Source organism: Triticum aestivum, chromosome 5B (genome assembly GCF_018294505.1).
Source record: "Triticum aestivum cultivar Chinese Spring chromosome 5B, IWGSC CS RefSeq v2.1, whole genome shotgun sequence".
NCBI classification, from domain to species: Eukaryota; Viridiplantae; Streptophyta; class Magnoliopsida; order Poales; family Poaceae; genus Triticum; species Triticum aestivum.
This window is the reverse complement of record NC_057807.1, coordinates 528,533,798-528,556,079: the sequence shown is the minus strand read 5'-3', so window position 1 is coordinate 528,556,079 and position 22,282 is coordinate 528,533,798. Positions and strand designations below refer to the sequence as shown.

The window sequence follows — 22,282 nt, the reverse complement described above, 5'->3', positions numbered from 1 at the left end:
AGTTTTGCTCGTGGGGTTTCGAACAAGCTACTCCAACTATGGACTGTCACATGTGTAAATATAATTGTTACAGTGCATGTCTATAACAGAACGTGCTCCTGGGCTACAATTTACATGTATATTATTACAATTTACATGTCTATAACAGAATATGTATATTATTTATAATTACAATTTTTTTGGTTTGATATTTATAGTTATAAAAAGATGTAAATTGTAATTATAAAATACACATATAAGTAAATATGTAAACCAAAAATATGCTCACCTATTAATTTTAAAATCCATTAAATTAGATTATGAAATATTTTGATAATTTTATCTTTTTGCATATGAATTAAAATATCAAAGTAACTTTAGAAAATATTTGTATTTAAATAAATTATCCTATAAGTTCAAAAATTAATTTTTATAAAATAATTAATTATGCTATATATAAAATTGTCCAAGATTTTATTTGTTTATGTTTTTTAAGTGTTCATGCATTTTTATAAACTTGTTGTGTTTTCTATAAATTATATTTGTATTTTTAAATTAAGTTAAATATATGTACGAAAATAATTTAGCCTAGTGTGCCTCAGACTGCAGATTCTCAGATAAATACACATTTACAATACAATTTACATATTTTGAGGCTAAAAAGTGAAAAGGAAAACAAACCAACATGTTTAAGGCACGAAATGCTAGTGGTTGTATTGCTAGTTCCTGCTGGTGGTAACTGTCAGGTCGCTAGTACAAAATCCCACGGCGGTATCTTTTTGTTTTTCAAATATACAATTCTTTTTTTACGTTCCCCGTGATCTTTTCTTCTTATTTTACATTATTTTAGGTCGGGATGTAAAAGGCTTAGTATCATTATATGGCATCAATTGTTAGCCGCGCACTCAGTTTGACCCAAGCGTCACCGGTTTGAGTCATGCGTGGTTTTCGTTTTTCATTCTGAAACTAATACTCCCTCCGTCCGGAAAAAGTTGTCCGCGTGGTGTTTTTCTGAAACCCCCCCCCAGCGAATTCCCGACAAACCCGGAGCTCCCGCCGTCTCCCCCGCTCCTCTGTCGCGTCGGAGGTCCGCTCCCCCGCAGCTCGGCTCCTCCGCAGCTCCCCCGCAGCGGCTCCCCCGCAGCTCCCCGCATCGCCAGAGCTCTCCCGACCCACGCCTCCCCCACCCCACGCCTCCCCCGCAGCTTCCCTCTCCTTGTTCCCCTCCTCGTTCCCCATGATGATCCCCGACGAGGAGAAGACTGATTTTTTTCTTTCGATCTGCTCGGCGGCGGCCATTTCCAGGCCCTCCTCCTCGGCGTTGCGGCGGCAGCTCACCCGCGGTGGCGGCGCAGGCGACTAGCAGCAGTGGGCGCGCGAGCATGCGGCGAAGGAGGTCACCTTCGGCGTCGGCATGCACGCCACCATGCCGCGGTGCGTCAACGACCTCGCGGACGTCGTCAAGGTCACCATGGGCCCCAAGGATCGTCAGTGCCCCCCTCTCACTACCTCTCACTCCCTGCGATGCGCTGCTTGCTTGCATTGCACGGGCGCAATTTGATTATCAAGAGAAAGAACAGATCCCCATTTGCTTGGCAACTGAGTGCAGTACTGGTAAGGTTTAAAGATCTAAAACACTGATCTTTATGCTCCCCATTGCATGTAATTGAATTGATGGGGAGAAGAATGTTGAAATTCAGTTTGCAAAGAATCCCCCTTTGTTGAAATTCAGTTCGCAAACAATGTTGAAATTCAGTTTGCAAAGTGTTGAATAGTGGAGTACTGTCAAAGCTGCACTGCTCACTGAAAACAGTGGAGTATTCACTCAAATTTTTGTGTCTCAGTTTAAGTTACAGATCACGAATACTCCATGGAGTATCATGGAGCAGTACAATACTGAGAACATCTTCAACTCAAATAAGAACATCTGCACAAATATGGTGTTAATGTAGTGTTATGCATTTCTTTATCAATCATCCTGATGTCGTCGTGTGGACATGTGGTAGCACTGAATAATGAATTTGTGTTAACACTGAATTTGTGGACATGTGGATACTGAATTTGTGTGGACATGTGATAGCATTTCCTTTATCAAGATCAAGGAGGAGTGAGAATGACAGGCAGCCATGGAGCAGCAACTCAAGGTCAAGCCCTCCATGTACGATTCAATCAAGATCAAGGTCAGCATTAGTCTGAATTTTCTTGATCAACAGTAAACTACAGTAGGATTTTTTCCAAGTTAGTGCTTGCAAAATTGTTACTGTCAACTGAAACATGAGTGTATGTTTTCAAAATTTGCAAAACTGCAGTAAGCATCATTCTTGTTTTTTGCAGAACTGAAGTTACTAGCACCATTTTGCATCTTGCCATTACTGTACAAATTCCCACCTGCTTCCCTGTTTCTTGGTCAAAACTGAATGTTGACAGAGTTTTAGTCAAAACATTAGATGATGTGAGATTTTTCAGCTATCCAAAGTTTTAAGAGTACATTATTCATTTCAAAGTTCAAGTATAAAATTCAGTTTGACTCTGAGAGGGAATAAACTACTATAGTTTACTGCAGTTCATTGCATAATTATGCACTATTCAGAGCAAAAATTCAGTTTACTGCAGTTTATTGAATCAAGATACAGTAGCAATCAAGCAGAACATGTACTGTATTCATTTCAAAAGTTCATGTAGTACAAAATTCAGTGTACTGCAGAGTGTTTCAACCAGAACATGAATTAAGATGCAAGAAGCTTCAAGTTGATAGCAGTCGATGCAAAATTGTTCACTTAAACTTCAATGTTGAGTGGTTAGAACAGAAGACCAGATTTCTTAGGCTCTACTGTACACAAGTTGATTTAGTCCACAATATGTTGGTTTGCATCAGATGTTCTAGACTGCAAGCATCAGAGTTGAAGAGGCTATTAGCAGAACTAATTTTCTCATATTCTTATTTTTCTTTAAGTACTTTGTTTTGTTATCAATGGTCTAAGACTTGGTCCTTGATTCTGCTAAAATATTCTGTAATTCAAGGTTTGGTCTTCGGCCCTCTGTTGCAGCATGTGCCGCTCAACATGACCTGTAGAACACTGAATGGATGCACAAGAAAAGGAAAAAGGCAGCAAGGAGGGAGAGGATATTTTAGTAAGGAGTGAGTCTAAGATCTTACTGTAGTTAAGAGTTCAAAACAACAGTTGCCTATTTTTGCAAGTTCAAATCAAAAATGAATATTGTTCCAAAAAATTATATGGAAATTAGCCTTGTTAAGTTTGTCTCTCTGAATTTATTGACCCTGCTGTGATATTATCGTTAATAATGACTTGTTCACCGTTCTATTCTTCCTAGGCTGTGGTACACATGCATATTGAGCCTAGGTACACAGATGACTCATCAATCGAAGCTTGCTACAGGTGAAATTGTGACGTAACCAGAGAAAGCTTGCTCGTAATTCAGTCAAGAAGGGGACGATGAAGAGGAGGCCGTGAATGTGTTGATTCAGGATCCAACTGGATGATCCGCTGGTGCTCTAATCCTCATCAAGTTCACATCAGTCTGATCTACAATGATGCTGCCATGATGCTACCCAGACAATCTCACACCAATTTGTCCAAATGACAACAATTTCAGGGCGGGGGCGCTGGTACCTTCAACAGCAGCACAGCGGGGGACAAAGAAGAAGATTGGGGCTGCCTGGACGAAGATCGGGAGCTGCACCACCACTAGCATAAGCAGCAGAGGCGGAGGAAGATGGCAACAGCAGAAGAGGCCGGAGTGGCGGAAGGGGGCATGCCGGCGGCCGAAGCGGACGGCCCAGGCCCTGCGAGCGGCACAGGTAGGCGGCGGTGGTCACCTCTGTGGCAGCTGCGCAGGTGGGCGGCGGTGCTGGGTCGCAAGCAAGACGACAAGGAGATGCCGCCCATCAGTCATGGAGCCGCCGCCCGTCGAGTTGTCGCCGGAGAGGAGCAGGCGGGCGGATGCGAAGCTCGCCTCCGTGTGCGCACGTAAGCAGGGGAGGCGCAAGTTTGCAGCAGCGGGGCAGGTGGGTGGCGGCGCAAGTGGGACTTCGTCGCCGGCTGATCCCTACGACGGCTGGGGCACGCTGTGCCCGCCGGCGACGGGGGGAGCCGGAGGCTGGGGCGCGCGGTGCCCGTGGGCGTCGGGGGAGGAAGAAGGGCAGATTAGCATGAGATTTAAAATGATAAGGTCTTTTTGACAAAATTACAATTAAACTGCGTTGGTGACAACTTTTCTCGGACGGAGGAAGTAAAATTTATGATCTTTGGCTGACAAGTGGGATCATTCGGTGTCACACATGCAGTTACTGCATAAACTTAACATGGACCTTTATGTGAGGAAAAAGTGAAAAATAAGAATTCAAGGTTATTTTTTACAAAAAGAGCACGCCACACACCCGTCTTCCCAATATGGTCATTGACTGCGGGCCCCACGCCACACTGTCATGCCCCGTCAACGTCGCCGGCGTATAGAAACGAGATTTGCACCGTATTTGCATGTTTGAGCCAAATATTTGCACCACTTCGATGTATGCAACAGGTTCTAGCACTAAAGTGACCATTTGCGCCAAGTTCTAGCATCACCGGTGTAATTTACTCTTTAACAAATGGACAATTAAGTTTTCAGTTAAGATGAATCTTGATAGCATCACATACATGAGTGTTCTCCCATGGCAACGCACAGACGCACAAACATGAAAAATTCTTTTCTCCAGTTACAACGCACGGGCATCATTTGTGCTAGCTAAAACTTAAGATCTAATTGCATATAATGATGGCAGGGAAGAAAATGAAGGATCTAATAACCACGAGCCACTCTGCCATATGTGCTCATGGTGGAGGTGGTGGGGAGCTCAATGGCTGAGCTAGGGTGTTCTGCACTGGTGGTGGAGGCAACGGGAAGCGCAACGGCTGATCTACCCTCTTCTGCACTTTTGGTGGGGGCGGCGGAAGGTGCATCGGCCATGCCCCACTCTTATGTATCGGCGGCGGAGGTGGCATTGGCTGCACTCTGCTCTTCTGCGCCGGCGGTGAAGGAGGCGGCGGTGAGCGCAGAGGCTGCATTCTGCTCTTCTGTGTTCTTGGTGGATGTGGTAGTGGTGGCCCTGGCCCTCGTCCATGCGCATGCTGGTTTGGTATTGGCGCCGGAGGCAGTCTGCCGATCTGTTCCCCTTGTATGCCAACTTTTGGCGCTTTTTTTGCATGCTTCCCTAGTGCACTAACCCACCACAATGGTTTTGAGGTGGATAGAACAACCAAGATGACGAGGACGACGAAGATCTTAAACAGTTTCATAATGAATACTTGCTTCTTGTTGGTATCTCGTGAGCTCAACTTCAAATGATGGTTCACTTTTGACTTGGCTTGTATCTTGCGTGGAAAGTAGTGAAAACTTGGGTGGTTGACTTGACTTGCACCTGCTCAGAAAAATCAGGTGAACACCTAGATTAGAGGCCGGCCAAACATGGCGCTTGTCTAACATCCAAAGTCGTCCGTTCAAACCAAGAAACATAATTGATAATCTCAAGGAAGAAAAGACATACTCTCCCCATCCATATATATACGGTCTAATGCGTTTTTCGAGACTATCTTTGATTATTCATAAGCTTAATCATATATATGAGATGAATATGTGAAAATTATATATATCACCCAGGGTGCAGAATAAGTTAGTCTTCACCCGAGGTAATCTTACGATCATTTCATAAATAAATTACATTTTAAATACAAATAGTTACATTCATATTGATTTACTGCATAAAATTTGGCATAACAAAAAAAATATAGGTCAAAATTGTATTTTATGTACATTTTACACTATGTTTTTACATTTGTAGTTTTACATAACATAAAATATTTTTTACGACTATTATATGTTTTCTTACGTTTTCCTTTTCTGTCTAAAATAAGACAAAATTTACGAAACGTAAAATTACGATGCATAGATGATAAAATAGAGGTGGGTGAAGAATAACTATTCCTCACCCAGGATGACTACAATCGATTTTCATTTGTTCGAAGAGTAAAAAGGGAGCTCCTAACCAGTGCCGGTTTCACGTTCTGGCGCTCGAAGCATCGCGCTACTGGGCCGGCCCGGGTGAGCTTCGACCACGACGCGAAAAAATTGAACTAACTAGCAAAAATTTCCATTTAACCGTTCTTTAGTGAAACATTAACGTAAATCTGAAAATTATTCGAAAAGTTCATTGATTTTGATAAACAAGTTCATCAATTTTGAAAACTAGTTCACCATTTTTTTAAAGTTCATAAAATTTAAAAAGTTTCATCGATTTCGAAAAAATGTTCATCGGTTTTGAAAAAAGTTCATCAATTTTGAAAAAAATATTCATGGATTTTGAGAAAAGTTCATCAGATTAAAAAAAGTTCATCAATTTTATAAAAGTTTATCAATTTTAAAAAAAGTTCATCAGTTCTGAAAAAAGTTCATCAGTTCTGAAAAACAAAACTCAACGACTTGAAAAATGTTCACGGATTTTGATAAAGTTCACGGATTTAAGAAAAATAAATAAAAAGAAAGAGAAAAGAAAGGAAAAAGTAAAAAGAAAAAGAACAAGACAAGAGAGAAGAAAGTAAAAGAATGAAATGTAAGAAGCTACCAGTAGAAGCGGTGTGGTTGGGTGGCTACCGCGGGTTAGGGCATCTCCAGCCGTTGGCCCCCCAGGGGGCGTCTAAAAGCGCCGCCTGGGGGTGAGCCGGCGCAAAAAATGCCCCTGGGCGCGAGTCGGTCCCCAGCCGTCGGCACCCAGGGCCGCCCCCAGGCGCGTATTAAAAAAAACGAGGGCCGTTCGGCGAAGTTATGATAAAAAGTAGTTAAATTTCGGCTAAACATGGCAAATTTCGGCGAAATTTGCGCATTTTCATTACATTAACCTAATCTAAACATGGCAAATTTCGGCAAAATTTCGGCTAAACTGTGGCGCTGAGTCTCCACCCCGTTGGCCCGGCGCGCATGTCCGGCGGCGCCGGCATGTTCGCCTGGAACAGGAGCCAGGACTCCTGTTCGTGGAGCGAATGGCGGCCGAAGCCGTTGGCCGCCGCCTCGTCTCCGGGGAAGCGTTTTGCCATGACGACGGCGGGGCTGGGCGGGCTCGGGAGAGGTAGAGGGAGGGGCTGGGCGGCGGCGCTTGGGAGAGGCAGGGAGAGGGAGGGGCTGGACGGCGGCGAGGGGCAGGGCTGGTGTGGGCACAGGCGAGTGGAGGCCGCCGACTTTTATAGTGGGGCCGCGCCCGTGTGTACGCGTGCGAGGGAGGGGAGGCGTCGGCGCGCCGTCCCGTGAAGCGCCACCCGTGAGGAATCAATGGCAAGGCTGACCGGCGGCAGCCTTGCCATTGATTCCCCGCGGGAACCGAGGCCGTTGGGGGAAGACGAGGTGCCGAGTCGCTGACGCGGCTGGCCCGCGTCTTTTTCGCGCCAAAACAGCTCGCCCCGGCGCCCCCGGGCGCCCCCAGCGCGCCGGGTTCGGGCTGGGTCCGCCGGCGCTGTTTTTGGCCCAAGCCGGCGAAAATCGGGCTCCTGGGGGCGCGACTGGGCCGTTTTTTGGCGCCGGCGCGAAAAAAACGCCTGGGAGGCCTTCGTGGGGCGCGGCTGGAGATACCCTTATCTAGTACTGGGAGATCTCGGGATCGAATCACCGCGAACGCACCTCGCCTCTCGTTTTAGCCAGAAAAAAAAGCTAAACGATCAAACTAAGGAAGTAATCTTCTGTTAATGGATTCACCAAAAACAACAGGGAGTAATCTTCTGTTGTAATCTCTACTCTACCATTGGTTTTTATCTCTTGTTCGTTTGCTTTGTTTTACCCATCGATCAAACTAAGGAAGTCCCCACCCCTCGCACGATCGCAACCCGCCCCACTGATTTTTTCCCAATCAAATTACCCATCTGTTTCCGTTCTTTAGTACCGATTCCCCCATCCGCGCCCCAAATTAAAGGGATGCGTGCATTGCTCAGCAATTACCACGAAAGATTCCCAACTAATCGCCCATATCTTAATTCTCAAGACATTTATTGACTGGAGTTGATCCCGCAAGCACTCCTTCCTTTGCACACCCGTACATCACGCCGGCATGGCAGTTGCTCCTTCCAAGTGGCTTCACAAGTTGGGACGTGGACGAAGAGCGCTCGGGCATAGGTCACGGAGAGGTTGCGTCGCCGCGGCTCGATTCCTCCCCGTGCCTTACCTGTGGCCGGCCCTTCTTTCTCCATGGCGAGCTACCCCGGCGGTGACGCGTGCCCGCTATGCGGCAGCGGAGATGACCAGGCGGTGGTGATGGATGATCCCGCGCTCGTCATGCTGCACAAGCTGAACCTACCCGCGGAGGCGGTGGCCCGGGTCGACGCCGACAAGGTGGCGGCCACGCTGCGTGAGGCGGTCAATTGCATCTTCAACCTCCAGATGGCCGCCCGACGACGCTGATGCCCCGCAAGCGGTCTCCTACACGTGCCCCGCCGCGACGCAACCCTTGCTCTGTCTTCTGTCAAACACTTTGAGGTGGACGTGACGACATGGAGGCGCATAGCCGCCGCCGCCCGGCCTGGTATACGACTGGGTCGTAGGGATGGACACACAACTCGGTAACGGCGGTTCCAGGACCAATACCTCCCGCAGCTCCTACTCCTCTTGGTTGTTGTGGTGCGCTGGTAGCACCTTCATCTTCTGTATGATCTGATCATACTGAACATGTATCTATTGCGTTGCAAGAAGCTGAACTCACCACGTATTGATTATATATCTCCCTGGTCACACAATTAGATGGCTAATAATTTCATGCACAACACCACAATAGCAGATATTCAGAGATTTGGAATTGTTTTGCTCTCTTCTTTCTATGAAAGATAAGCATGAATGCAGCGATGGCAAAGCCAAACATCGTTGCCAATTTTCTCTTTCACAGAGTAGGATGAATGTCATGGCAGCAGCTGCAAACTGCAAAAACATTATTGTTATGGGGTGGACCAGTTTCAACTTTCAACTGTGTCTTCTTGCAAGCTCCTTGTCAGGAGAGTCCCAAGGTCAGTCTGTACTCTGTAGGCTAATCAATCCATTGAAAGTCACGAGGTACCCTTTTCAGTTTGCCTCAAGCAATTAAGAGTTTCGTTCTTACTTTTGAGCAATTCGAATGTGTATCTCTTATTGACTAATACTTTCTGATCTGACATCCTGATAACCTCATGATTTTGTGTAATTTTTCTAAGCGCAAGGCAGGCTGACCCATTCGAGTGAAGCCAGTGGCACTACAAGGATTTGCAATACTGAGAGACTCAGCCTGCACTAGTAAAAATCACAACTGAATTTGCCCATGATTATTTCTATTATGGGTTGATTTTAGTGGTTGGTCTGTGATGTGAATGTGATCTAGAGTATAGGGATCATCTTCTTTGCTATCAGTTTGTCTTATATTCTCATCTATTAAAATCTCCTGCTCATTTGTTTATAGTTTGGTGATCCAGCACAATCTTTCTATTTTCTTCAAATTCTTAAGCAACTACTCACATTTGAAGAATGACGGATGGATCATACCCTCTTTTAGAAAACTATGTTGTGGACCATGGGTGTTCAAGATTATATTGTGGTTTGGGAAATTGTGAGACGTCTATCACCACGAATTGCTTAGATGATACACCAAAATGGACCGATTTTGCATTCATGGACTTTGATTTTTTTACTGATCTCATGGTTGTGAACATTAATGGTGTAAAGTATATGTATTGCTGCTCAGAGATAAATCTTTACCGAGTTTTCATTTTATCATGTACACTTCAAGTCTTGTTTGCCAAATTGGCACAAGTTCATGTTTAATTGTTTAACTGCCTCATGTTTGTTCTTCATTATTCCATATCAAAGTGATGTCGTCCAATGCGTCTGTTCCTGTCTGATGTAGAAATTGCTTTCCATGAGGCATGCCCTGAAGGTGATACAATATCATTCCTCTTGGTGCTCGTGCTAATATAACTCTTATTTTGAAAAAAATCCTTTGTATTTGGGGGCAGGATATTAGTTAGAAATCTTTTGGTGAACTGCAAATTTAAGCGTCTCTGGTGATTTCTCTGGCGCTTGACCTAGCAGATGTGTGTGCGTGTGCAGATCACCCATGCCTCCACTACACCACCTGCTATTGCATGGCACTCGCCGTCCAAGCGTGTGGAACTGGAAGGCATGTCCTTCATGGCGGCACAACTCAGCTCGGGGGAGAAAATACTGTTGGGGAATGCAGTAATTTAAAAAAAAAATCCTACGATCACACAAGATCTATCAAGGTGATGCATAGCAATGAGAGGGGAGAGTGTTGTCTATGTACCCTCGTAGACCGAAAGCGGAAGCGTCATGACAACGCGGTTGATGTAGTCATACGTCTTCACGATCCGACCGATCCTAGCACTGAAGGTACGGCACCTCCGCGATCTGCACACGTTCAGCTCGGTGACGTCCCACAAACTCTAGATCCAGCTGAGGTCGAGGGAGAGTTTTGTCAGCACGACGGCGTGATGACGGTGATGATAAAGTTATCGACGCAGGGCTTCGCCTAAGCACTACAACGATATGACCGAGGTGGAAATCTATGGAGGGGGCACCACACACGGCTAAACAATCAACTTGTGTGTCTATCGGGTGCCCCCCTCCCCCGTATATAAAGGAGTGGAGGAGGGGAGGGCCGGCCCTCTCTATGGCGCGCCCAAGGGGGGAGTCCTACTCCAAGTAGGAGTAGGTTTCCCCCCTTCCCTAGTTGGAGTAGGAGAAGAAGGAAGAGGGAGAGGGAGAGAAGGAAAGGGGGGCCGACCCCCTTCCCAATTCAGATTGGGCTTGGCGGGGGGGGGGGGGGGGGGGGGCGCCCCCACCTTGGCCGCCTCCTCATCTCTTCCACCATGGGCCATTAAGGCCCATTAACTCCCCCGGGGGGTTCACTACAAAAAAAGACACATCCGTGACCTTTTGGACCGAACGATTTTTTTTGCTGTCATACTTATGACACTTCTATGACGATAATTGTGACAAAACCCGGTATCATCATAGATGTGGTGGGCTCCTACTTCTATAACAAAAAATCATGACAGAAAATGGGCTTTTCGTCCTGGGCGGGCCGGAGATGCAGCTGCATGACATTCTTTGGGCCGTCCATGACGGAAAAAACCGTGGTAGAAGCGAGGGCGAGGAAAATTTCGGCAAGTTCCCGGTTACGGTGGGTGGTCGGGGGCCGAGCGATGCGCGTTTCTCTCGTACACGTACGCGCATGTGTGCGAGGCGTTGGCTCTAACTGAACCCGAGCGAGGCGTTGGGCTCTAACTGAACCTGAGCGATTGCACTGCAGGCTACGCGTTACTGAACCCGAGCGATCGATCGATGGCTGTTAACTGAACCCGATCGAGCGATTCCTTCGCTACTGCTGCTAACTGAAGCCGATCGATGCTGCCTATGGATGAACAGTGAGCGTTGCGGGGGGGGGGGGGGAGGGGGGGTGTTGGATGAACAATGAGCAGTGGGGGTGGATGAACAGGACCCCGTGGCGTTGCCTCTGGACGAACAGGACCCCGATCGATCGAGCCGGTTGGGGCTGGATGAACAGGACCCTGTGGAGGGCTGGATGAACAGGACGACCCAGTGGAGGGCTGGATGAACGTAGATGGTGGAGGGGTGGATGAACAGTATCCCGTGGAGGGGTGGTTGAACAGGAGCCTGTGGAGAGGGGTGGTTGAACAGTACCCGATGGAGTAGCGCGCGGTGGAGGCTGGACAAACAGGAGCGCGTGGATGAACAGTCGCAGGTGGAGGCTGGAGGAAGTCGACGGTGGATGAACAGTAGCCCGTGGAGGCCGGAGGAGGTCGACGGTGGAGATGAACAGTATCCCGTGGAGTCCCGTTTTGCGGTATGCCACACCCCTCCTGATGAACAGGACCCCCATTTCAACCGTAGCGCTCCAACACAAGTTTGTTTCGTCCGTTTTGCGGTACGCCACACCCCTCCCGATCAACAGGACCCCGTTTCGACTGTAGGAGGTCCAACACAAATCCGTTTCCTCCATTTTGCGGCACGCCAGACCCCTCCCGATGAATAGGATCCCGTTTCAAACGATGCCGGTCAAACACAAGGCCGTTTCCTCCGTTCTGCGGTACGCCAGACCTCGTTTCCATCACCTGTTCCGTCCAAGCCCTCCCGATGAAAACGACGACGCATTCTGTTTCGACCCAGCCAGTTGGCTCCCCATGAACACGACGACAATGCTGTTTCTTCGTTCTGATCCAGCCATGTACACGAGCCCTGGTCGTATGTATGCGCGAGTAGGCGTTCGAGACCCCACCCGTATGTACGTACGTGGCTGTATTTTCTTTCTTGCACACTGGCTGCTGTACGTACGTGTACATGCTACGTGCGCGCCTCTACTACGACACGTGCGCGCCTCTACATCCACCAGTATGTACGTACACGTTCGCAACCAGAATGACAACGCTACGTATGCTTCAACCAGGTGGGTCCCGACTATCAGGCACTTCCTTGCGTGTGAGGATGTAGATGGTGGGTCCCAGCAGTTAGGGGGGCGAATCGTTTTTTTTGCTCGGAAGCACTTCCTTGCGTGCGAAGATGTAGCTGGTGGGTCCCAGCAGTCAGGGGGGCGAATCGGTTTTTTTCGGACGCATTTCCTTACGTGCGAAGATGTAGCGTGTGGGTCCCAACAGTCAGGGGGAAACATTTTTTTCATAAAATACAGTGGCCCGTCCGGTGGGTCCCAGCTGTCAGGTGGAGGAATCATTATTTTCTGCGTAATAAGGAGGCACTTCCTTGCTGCGGCCGTGGACCCAGCTGTCAGCCTCTCCACGTACAGTCCCACATCCGATGGAAGTCGTTCCTTAACCACGTTGACCACGCCGCGCCGAGAGCACCACGACGGTGGACGACGGAGAGGCCTAGGAAGGGGACGACGCGGAGCCGGGGAAGACGCGGCAGTGGATGCCCACGCGGAGAGGAGTACGAGGGTTCACTGGTTCGGCTGCGATGTGAGGCTGCCGTCGCCGCAGAATAACAGGGGGTGTGGGTGAGTGGAGGGATGGCCTAGCCAGCGGTGGGACTAGTAGGTGGCGGTGAGGCCTCTGCGGCAGCATAGCCGGCCACGGGAGGCAGGAGCAGGCGGCACGACCAGTGTTGCTTTGGGCGGCTGGAGCAAGAAGACCAGAGGTTGTAGAAGCACGACAGCCGTTGGATGGACATCGTACGGTCACTGCAGTTAGAATCGTTTATATTGACTAAGTTGACAAAGCCCTTGGTACGCGTCAACTTAGTAGGCCCACAGGTCAGCTTCTGAAACGGTGCGCCCCAGATGTCAGGGGGAGGAATCATTTTTTGGGCGGGTGAAGCTAGAATATCCGAGATTGAAGAAGAAGCACAACATCCGTTGGATGGACATCCAACAGCCACTGCTGCTAGAACCGTGTGTTGACTATAAGTTGACAAAGCCTTGCATACGCGTCAACTCTCTTTTTTTAGGGGACGCGTCAACTTAGTAAGGCCACAAGTGTGTGGCAGCGAACTTATAGCCCATTTGAGATTTGTAAGAATGTCCAGCCCATTTTTGAATTCTAATGGAATTTACTACAGCCCATTTACTGTTTGTTAAAAGTACAACTCATTTCAACCAACCGTTCAAAACAGAATTCAATAAAATTTCCCACATTTTGATGGGATCCGAAATATTTTTATCCCGAAATTTCTAGTCAGATTAAATACAATTTCAATGAATTTATATTACGTAAAAATCCAATGAAACATTGCGCTCGCAACAATTAATGAAACTAAAATTTTCAATATCCAAAAATAATATTTTATTAAGTAATTACGTGTTTGGTGCATTTTTTTATAGTTACTACCCAGTTTTTATAATTACATCCCATTTACCATTTCTTAAAGTCTATTTTCTTGTTAAGCCTAATGCATCCCTCCTAGGAAAGATTTGCAGCCCAGCGGGGCAGAGAATAACAACTTGACCTTGCCTAGGTATTTCTAAAAAAGGTATAGCTGGGCTAGCCATTTTCAGCTTGAAAAAAATTAATATCTGGGCTGGATATCTGGCCTGGGCTAGACGGGCTACAGCCCGCCCAGTTAATACCTGCAGCAATATTTTCGTTGTTGTTCAGAGGAGAAAAATTAATATCTGGGCTAAACATCAAAAAACACTGCGGTGCTCACTCCTCAGAAACACAAATACTACTCGAGCTGCTTGGTCCCAGTTGTCGGCCGCTTCTTGTGCAATTCTCTCGTTGATTGACTACATAGGTTGACAATGGTGTGGGACCGTGATGTCAGGAAACCAGGAGGAAGCAAAAAAATTATAGTTTTATATAATAAGGAGGCACTTGCGTACGTGAGGCTATGGCCTTGGTGGGTCACCATTGTCATCCTCTCCAAGTAAAGTCATCTCCTCGCCCGCGTGCGCTTTTCGCCTGAAACAGTCAGCGCCGCCCGCCCCGCTTCCCGGTGCAGGCGATTGCTCTGCCTTCAAATGACACAAGTGCCGCCCGTCCGTCCATCTGCCGCCCACATTAATAATACACGGTTGCCGAGGCGGCTACTCCAGCGCCACACGTCCGTCCCTCAGCCGCCCACCGTTGCTATATAAATTGCTGCGCCGGCCATAGCCGTAGTCATCCGCATCTGTTCCCTTTCTCCTGTCCACACTACTACTTCCCACCATGGCTTCCTCACGCTCCAGCGCTCTTCGGGACGGGCGGACGACGGACCACAAGGAGATGGCAGCCATTGCTACCGACCGGCTGGCCGGCAGGCAGCCAGAGGACGACGACGTCCCAATGGAGAACATGGGCGCCAACCCTCTCCTCTGCGCCATCCTCGTCGGTGCATTGCAGCATAACCATCAGCGAGGCCCGTGCCCAATATATGGACACGGTGAGGCAGATGCGTGAGGAGCAGTTCCGGGAGGCGCAGGCGGACGCCGCCTACAACCACCATCTCCTCCAGGAGCACCTGCAGGCGGAGGAGCAGATCGTCACGGAGCGGGCGGAGCAGGAGGCGCTGCTCGACTCGTACCGCTCCACCCGCGAGGGCCGCCTTGAGTGCTGGCGGTACCGCATGCGGGTGGCAGAGGCTACGGCCGCCTACAAAGAGGGCGATGAAGCGGGTGAGGCGCTATTTGGCGAGACTGAGGACGAGGCAGAGGACAATGCCGGCTCCGAGGAGTCCCCGCTCCGCTGGCGTCGACGAGGCCCTGCTCCGTCGAGGCCCCGTGGCGCCAACAACGAGGCAGGGGACACCGCCGGCTCCGCCGAGGCCCCGCCCCGCCAACAACAAGGCAAAGGACATCGTAGGCTCAGCCGAGGCCCTACCCTGCCGGCAACGAGGGGGAGGATTTCCACCGCTCCGCCGAGGCGCCGCCCGCCGCCAACGAGATAGAGGACATCACCGGCTCCGCCGAGGCCCCGCCCCACTGCCAACAAGGCCGCGCCACACAGAAAACGAGGAAGAGTAGAACACGGTAGGTCGCCGCGGCTCGGGTCCAAGTAAGGCCACCGCTGCTACCCTCCGGTTGAAGCCAAGCTAGGCGGGTTGACCATTGACAGCCGGTTAGCTTCTTGGCGGTGACGTGGAGTCTGAGAGCCGTGTTGGAGAATAACGCTGCTTCTACTTAACTGCTGGTGCAGTTCGCTGACTGACACGTGGGCCCAACATGCCACATGTCAGGTACGCAACTGCACCAGCATTTAAGTCACTGAAGCTTCTGTTCAGCTCAGCGGGACACAGGTGGGTAGCTTTGGTTAATTAATTATACCTCCAGCGCACCCCTTTTTAGTTGAAGAATGTATGAAATGTAATGAAATCCGGCATGTTTATATGAAATCCGACCGTGTATGAATGAATTGTTGGGGAACGTAGTAATTTCAAAATTTTTCCTACGCACACGCAAGATCATGGTGATGGCATAGCAACGAGAGGGGAGAGTGTTCGTCCATGTACCCTCGTAGACCGTAAGCGGAAGCGTTAGCACAACGCGGTTGATGTAGTCGTACGTCTTCACGATCCGACCGATCCAAGCACCGAACGTACGGGGCCTCCGAGTTCAGCACACGTTCAGCTCGATGACGATCTCCGTGCTCCGATCCAGCAAAGCTCCAGAGATGAGTTCCGTTAGCACGACGGCGTGGTGACGACGATGATGCTCTACCGGCGCAGGGCTTCTCCTAAACTCCGCGACGATATGACCGAGGTGGAATATGGTGGAAGGGGGCACCGCACACGGCTAAGGAATGATCCGTAGATCAACTTGTGTGTCTATGGGGTGCCCCCCGCCCCCGTATATAAAGGAGCCAGGGGGGAGGAGGCGGCCGGCCAAGGAGGGCGCGCCAAGGGGGGAGTCCTACTCCCACCGGGAGTAGGACTCCCTTCTTTCCAAGTAGGAGTAGGAGAAGGGGTGAAAGAGGAGGAAGAGGGGAAGGAAAGGGGGGGGGGGGCGCCGCCCCCTTTCCCTTGTCCTATTCGGACTAAGAAGGGGAGGGGCGCGCGGCCCCCTCCTGGTTCCTTCCCTCTTCTCCCTCGAGGCCCATGTAGGCCCAATAACCCCCCGGGGGGTTCCGGTAACCTCCCTGTACTCCAGTAAAATGCCGATTTCACCCAGAACGGTTCCGATGTCCAAATATAGGCTTCCAATATATCGATCTTTATGTCTCGACCATTTCAAGACTCCTCGTCATGTCCGTGATCACATCCGGGACTCCGAACAAACTTTGGTACATCAAAACTTATAAACTCATAATAAAACTGTCATCGTAACATTAAGCGTGCGGACCCTACGGGTTCGAGAACTATGTAGACATGACCTAGAACTATTCTCGGTCAATAACCAATAGCGGGACCTGGATGCCCATATTGGTTCCTACATATTCTACGAAGATCTTTATCGGTCAAACCGCATAACAACATACGTTGTTCCCTTTGTCATCGGTATGTTACTTGTCCGAGATTCGATCGTCGGTATCAAATACCTAGTTCAATCTCGTTACCGGCAAGTCTCTTTACTCGTTATGTAATGCATCATCCTGTAACCAACTCATTGGTCAGATTGCTTGCAAGGCTTATAGTGATGCGCATTACCGAGAGGGCCCAGAGATACCTCTCCGACAATCGGAGTGACAAAACCTAATATCGAAATACGCCAACTCAACATGTACTTTCGGAGACAACTGTAGTACTCCTTTATAATCACCCAGTTACGTTGTGACGTTTGGTAGTACCCAAAGTGTTCCTTCGGTAAACGGGAGTTGCATAATTCTCATAGTTACAGGAACATGTATAACTCATGAAGAAAGCAATAGCAGTATACTAAACGATCAAGTGCTAGGCTAACGGAATGGGTCATGTCAATCACTTCATTCTTCTAATGATGTGATCCCACTAATCAAATGACAACACATGTCAATGGTTAGGAAACATAACCATCTTTGATTAATGAGCTAGTCAAGTAGAGGCATACTAGTGACTATATGTTTGTCTATGTATTCACACATGTATTATGTTTCCGGTTAATACAATTCTAGCATGAATAATAAACATTTATCATGATATGAGGAAATAAATAATAACTTTATTATTGCCTCTAGGGCATATTTCCTTCAGTCTCCCACTTGCACTAGAGTCAATAATCTAGATTACATAGTAATGATTCTAACACCCATGGAGTCTTGGTGCTGATCATGTTTTGCTCGTGAGAGAGGCTTAGTCAACGGGTCTGCAACATTCAGATCCGTATGTATCTTGCAAATCTCTATGTCTCCCACTTGGACTTGGTCCCGAATGGAATTGAAGCGTCTCTTGATGTGCTTGGTCCTCTTGTGAAATCTGGATTCCTTTGCCAAGGCAATTGCACCAGTATTGTCACAGAAGATCTTCATTGGTCCCGATGCACTAGGTATGACACCTAGATCGGAAATGAACTCCTTCATCCAGACTCCTTCATTTGCTGCTTTAGAAGCAGCTATGTACTCCGCTTCACATGTAGATCCTGCTACGATGCTTTGTTTAGAACTGCACCAACTTACAGCTCCACCATTTAATAAAAACACGTATCCGGTTTGCAATTTAGAATCGTCCGGATCAGTGTCAAAGCTTGCATCGACGTAACCATTTATGACTAGCTCTTTGTCACCTCCATATACGAGAAACATATCCTTAGTCCTTTTCAGGTATTTCAGGATGTTCTTGACCGCTGTCCAGTGATCCACTCCTGGATTACTTTGGTACCTTCCTGCCAAGCTTATTGCTAAGCATACGTCAGGTCTGGTACACAACATTGCATACATGATAGAGCCTATGGCTGAAGCATAGGGAACATCTTTCATTTTCTCTCTATCTTCTGCTGTGGTCGGGCATTGAGTTTGACTCAACTTCACACCTTGTAGCACAGGCAAGAATCCTTTCTTTGCCTGATCCATTTTGAACTTTTTCAAAATTTTGTCAAGGTATGTGCTTTGTGAAAGTCCTATTAAGCGTCTTGATCTATCTCTATAGATCTTGATGCCCAATATGTAAGCAGCTTCACCGAGGTCTTTCATTGAAAAACTTTTATTCAAGTATCCCTTTATGCTATCCAGAAATTCTATATCATTTCCAATTAATAATATGTCATCTACATATAATATCAGAAATGCTACAGAGCTCCCACTCACTTTCTTGTAAATACAGGCTTCTCCAAAAGTCTGTATAAAACCATATGCTTTGATCACACTATCAAAGCGTTTATTCCAACTCCGAGATGCTTGCACCAGTCCATAAATAGAATGTTGGAGCTTGCACACTTTGTTAGCACCTTTTGGATCAACAAAACCTTCTGGCTGCATCATATACAACTCTTCTTCCAGAAATCCATTCAAGAATGCAGTTTTGACATCCATTTGCCAAATTTCATAATCATGAAATGCAGCAATAGCTAACATGATTCGGACAGACTTAAGCATCGCTACGGGTGAGAAAGTCTCATCGTAGTCAACTCCTTGAACTTGTCGAAAACCTTTCACAACAAGTCGAGCGTTATAGACAGTTACATTACCATCAGCGTCAGTCTTCTTCTTAAAGATCCATTTATTTTCAATGGCTTGCCGATCATCGGGCAAGTCAACCAAAGTCCATACTTTGTTTTCATACATGGATCCCATCTCAGATTTCATGGCCTCTAGCCATTTTGCGGAATCTGGGCTTCCTCATAGTTCGTAGGTTCATCATGGTCAAGTAACATGACTTCCAGAATAGGATTACCGTACCACTCTGGTGCGGATCTTACTCTGGTAGACCTACGAGGTTCAGTAGAAACTTGATCTGAAGTTTCATGATCAATATCATTAGCTTCCTCACTGATTGGTGTAGTTGTCACAGGAACCGGTTCTTGTGATGAACTACTTTCCAATAAGGGAGTAGATACAGTTATCTCATCAAGTTCTACTTTCCTCCCACTCACTTCTTTCGAGAGAAACTCCTTCTCTAGAAAGGATCCGATTTTAGCAACGAAAATCTTGCCCTCAGATCTGTGATAGAAGGTGTACCCAATAGTCTCTTTTGGGTATCCTATGAAGACACATTTCTCCGATTTGGGTTCGAGCTTATCTGGTTGAAGTTTCTTCACATAAGCATCGCAGCCCCAAACTTTAAGAAACGACAACTTTGGTTTCTTGCCAAACCACATTTCATAAGGCGTTGTCTTAACGGATTTTGATGGTGCCCTATTTAACGTGAATGCGGCTGTCTCTAAAGCATAACCCCAAAACGATAGCGGTAAATCAGTAAGAGACATCATAGATCGCACCATATCTAGTAAAGTACGATTACGACGTTCGGACACACCATTTCGTTGTGGTGTTCCGGGTGGCGTGAGTTGCGAAACTATTCCGCATTGTTTCAAGTGCAGACCAAACTCGTAACTCAAATATTCTCCTCCACGATCAGATCGTAGAAACTTTATTTTCTTGTTACGATGATTTTCCACTTCACTCTGAAATTCTTTGAACTTTTCAAATGTTTCAGACTTGTGTTTCATTAAGTAGATATACCCATATCTGCTCAAATCATCTGTGAAGGTGAGAAAATAACGATACCCGCCGCGAGCCTCAACATTCATTGGACCACAAACATCAGTATGTATGATTTCCAACAAATCAGTTGCTCGCTCCATAGTTCCGGAGAACGGCGTTTTAGTCATCTTGCCCATGAGGCACGGTTCGCAAGTACCAAGTGATTCATAATCAAGTGATTCCAAAAGCCCATCAGTATGGAGTTTCTTCATGCGCTTTACACCGATATGACCCAAATGGCAGTGCCACAAATAAGTTGCACTATCGTTATCAACTCTGCATCTTTTGGTTTCCACACTATGAACATGTGTATCACTACTATCGAGATTCAATAAGAATAGACCACTCTTCAAGGGTGCATGACCATAAAAGATATTACTCATATAAATAGAACAACCATTATTCTCTGATTTAAATGAATAACCGTCTCGCATCAAACAAGATCCAGATATAATGTTCATGCTCAACGCTGGCACCAAATAACAATTATTTAGGTCTAAAACTAATCCCGATGGTAGATGTAGAGGTAGCGTGCCGACAACGATCACATCGACTTTGGAACCATTTCCCACGCGCATCGTCACCTCGTCCTTAGCCAATCTTCGCTTAATCCGTAGTCCCTGTTTCGAGTTGCAAATATTAGCAACAGAACCAGTATCAAATACCCAGGTGCTACTGCGAGCATTAGTAAGGTACACATCAATAACATGTATATCACATATACCTTTGTTCACTTTGCCATCCTTCTTATCCGCCAAATACTTGGGGCAGTTCCGCTTCCAGTGTCCAGTCTGCTTGCAGTAGAAGCACTCAGTTTCAGGCTTAGGTCCAGACTTGGGTTTCTTCTCTTGAGCAGCAACTTGCTTGCCGTTCTTTTTGAAGTTCCCCTTCTTCTTCCCTTTGCCCTTTTTCTTGAAACTGGTGGTCTTGTTAACCATCAACACTTGATGCTCCTTCTTGATTTCTACCTCCGCAGCTTTTAGCATTGCGAAGAGCTCGGGAATAGTCTTGTTCATCCCTTGCATATTATAGTTCATCACGAAGCTCTTGTAGCTTGGTGGCAGTGATTGGAGAATTCTGTCAATGACACTATCATCAGGAAGATTAACTCCCAGTTGAATCAAGTGATTATTATACCCAGACATTTTGAGTATGTGTTCACTGACAGAACTATTCTCCTCCATCTTGCAGCTATAGAACTTATTGGAGACTTCATATCTCTCAATCCGGGCATTTGCTTGAAATATTAACTTCAACTCCTGGAACATCTCATATGCTCCATGACGTTCAAAACGTCGTTGAAGACCCGGTTCTAAGCCGTAAAGCATGGCACACTGAACTATCGAGTAGTCATCAGCTTTGCTCTGCCAGACGTTCTTAACGTCGTCAGTTGCATCAGCAGCAGGCCTGGCACCCAGCGGTGCTTCCAGGACGTAACTTTTCTGTGCAGCAATGAGGATAATCCTCAGGTTACGGACCCAGTCCGTGTAATTGCTACCATCATCTTTCAACTTTGCTTTCTCAAGGAACGCATTAAAATTCAACGGAACAACAGCACGAGCCATCTATCTACAAACAAACATAGACAAGCAAAATACTATCAGGTACTAAGTTCATGATAAATTTAAGTTCAATTAATCATATTACTTAAGAACTCCCACTTAGACAGACATCTCTCTAGTCATCTAAGTGATCACGTGATCCAAATCAACTAAACCATGTCCGATCATCACGTGAGATGGAGTAGTTTCAATGGTGAACATCACTATGTTGATCATATCTACTATATGATTCACGCTCGACCTTTCGGTCTCCGTGTTCCGAGGCCATATCTGTATATGCTAGGCTCGTCAAGTATGACCTGAGTATTCCGCGTGTGCAACTGTTTTGCACCCGTTGTATTTGAACGTAGAGCCTATCACACCCGATCATCACGTGGTGTCTCAGCACGAAGAACTTTCGCAACGGTGCATACTCAGGGAGAACACTTCTTGATTATTAAGTGAGAGATCATCTTAAAATGCTACCGTCAATCAAAGCAAGATAAGATGCATAAAGGATAAACATCACATGCAATCAATATAAGTGATATGATATGGCCATCATCATCTTGTGCTTGTGATCTCCATCTCCGAAGCACCGTCGTGATCACCATCGTCACCGGCGCGACACCTTGATCTCCATCGTAGCATCGTTGTCGTTACGCCATCTATTGCTTCTACGAC

The 22,282-nt window shown here is 47.2% G+C and overlaps 1 protein-coding gene across 5 annotated transcripts; it reads left to right on the top strand.

Moving 5' to 3' along the window:
• Positions 1-1,018: 1,018 nt before the first annotated feature.
• On the top strand, positions 1,019-4,227 carry LOC123112934 (uncharacterized). Of its 5 annotated transcripts, XR_006455821.1 has the most exons (5): positions 1,260-1,593; positions 2,060-2,159; positions 3,001-3,118; positions 3,313-3,488; positions 3,595-4,227. XR_006455821.1 is itself a non-coding variant. In XM_044534044.1 (4 exons), the coding sequence occupies exons 1-4, from the start codon at positions 1,504-1,506 to the stop codon at positions 3,379-3,381; spliced, it is 312 nt and encodes a 103-aa protein (XP_044389979.1). In that variant the 5' UTR covers positions 1,019-1,503; the 3' UTR covers positions 3,382-4,227. The 5 variants fall into 5 exon arrangements, 3 of the variants coding, with proteins under 3 accessions (XP_044389979.1, XP_044389978.1, XP_044389977.1); XR_006455822.1 differs by having other exon boundaries at positions 1,019-2,159; positions 3,378-3,488; XM_044534044.1 differs by having other exon boundaries at positions 1,019-1,593; positions 3,378-4,227.
• The last annotated feature ends 18,055 nt before the right edge of the window (positions 4,228-22,282 follow it).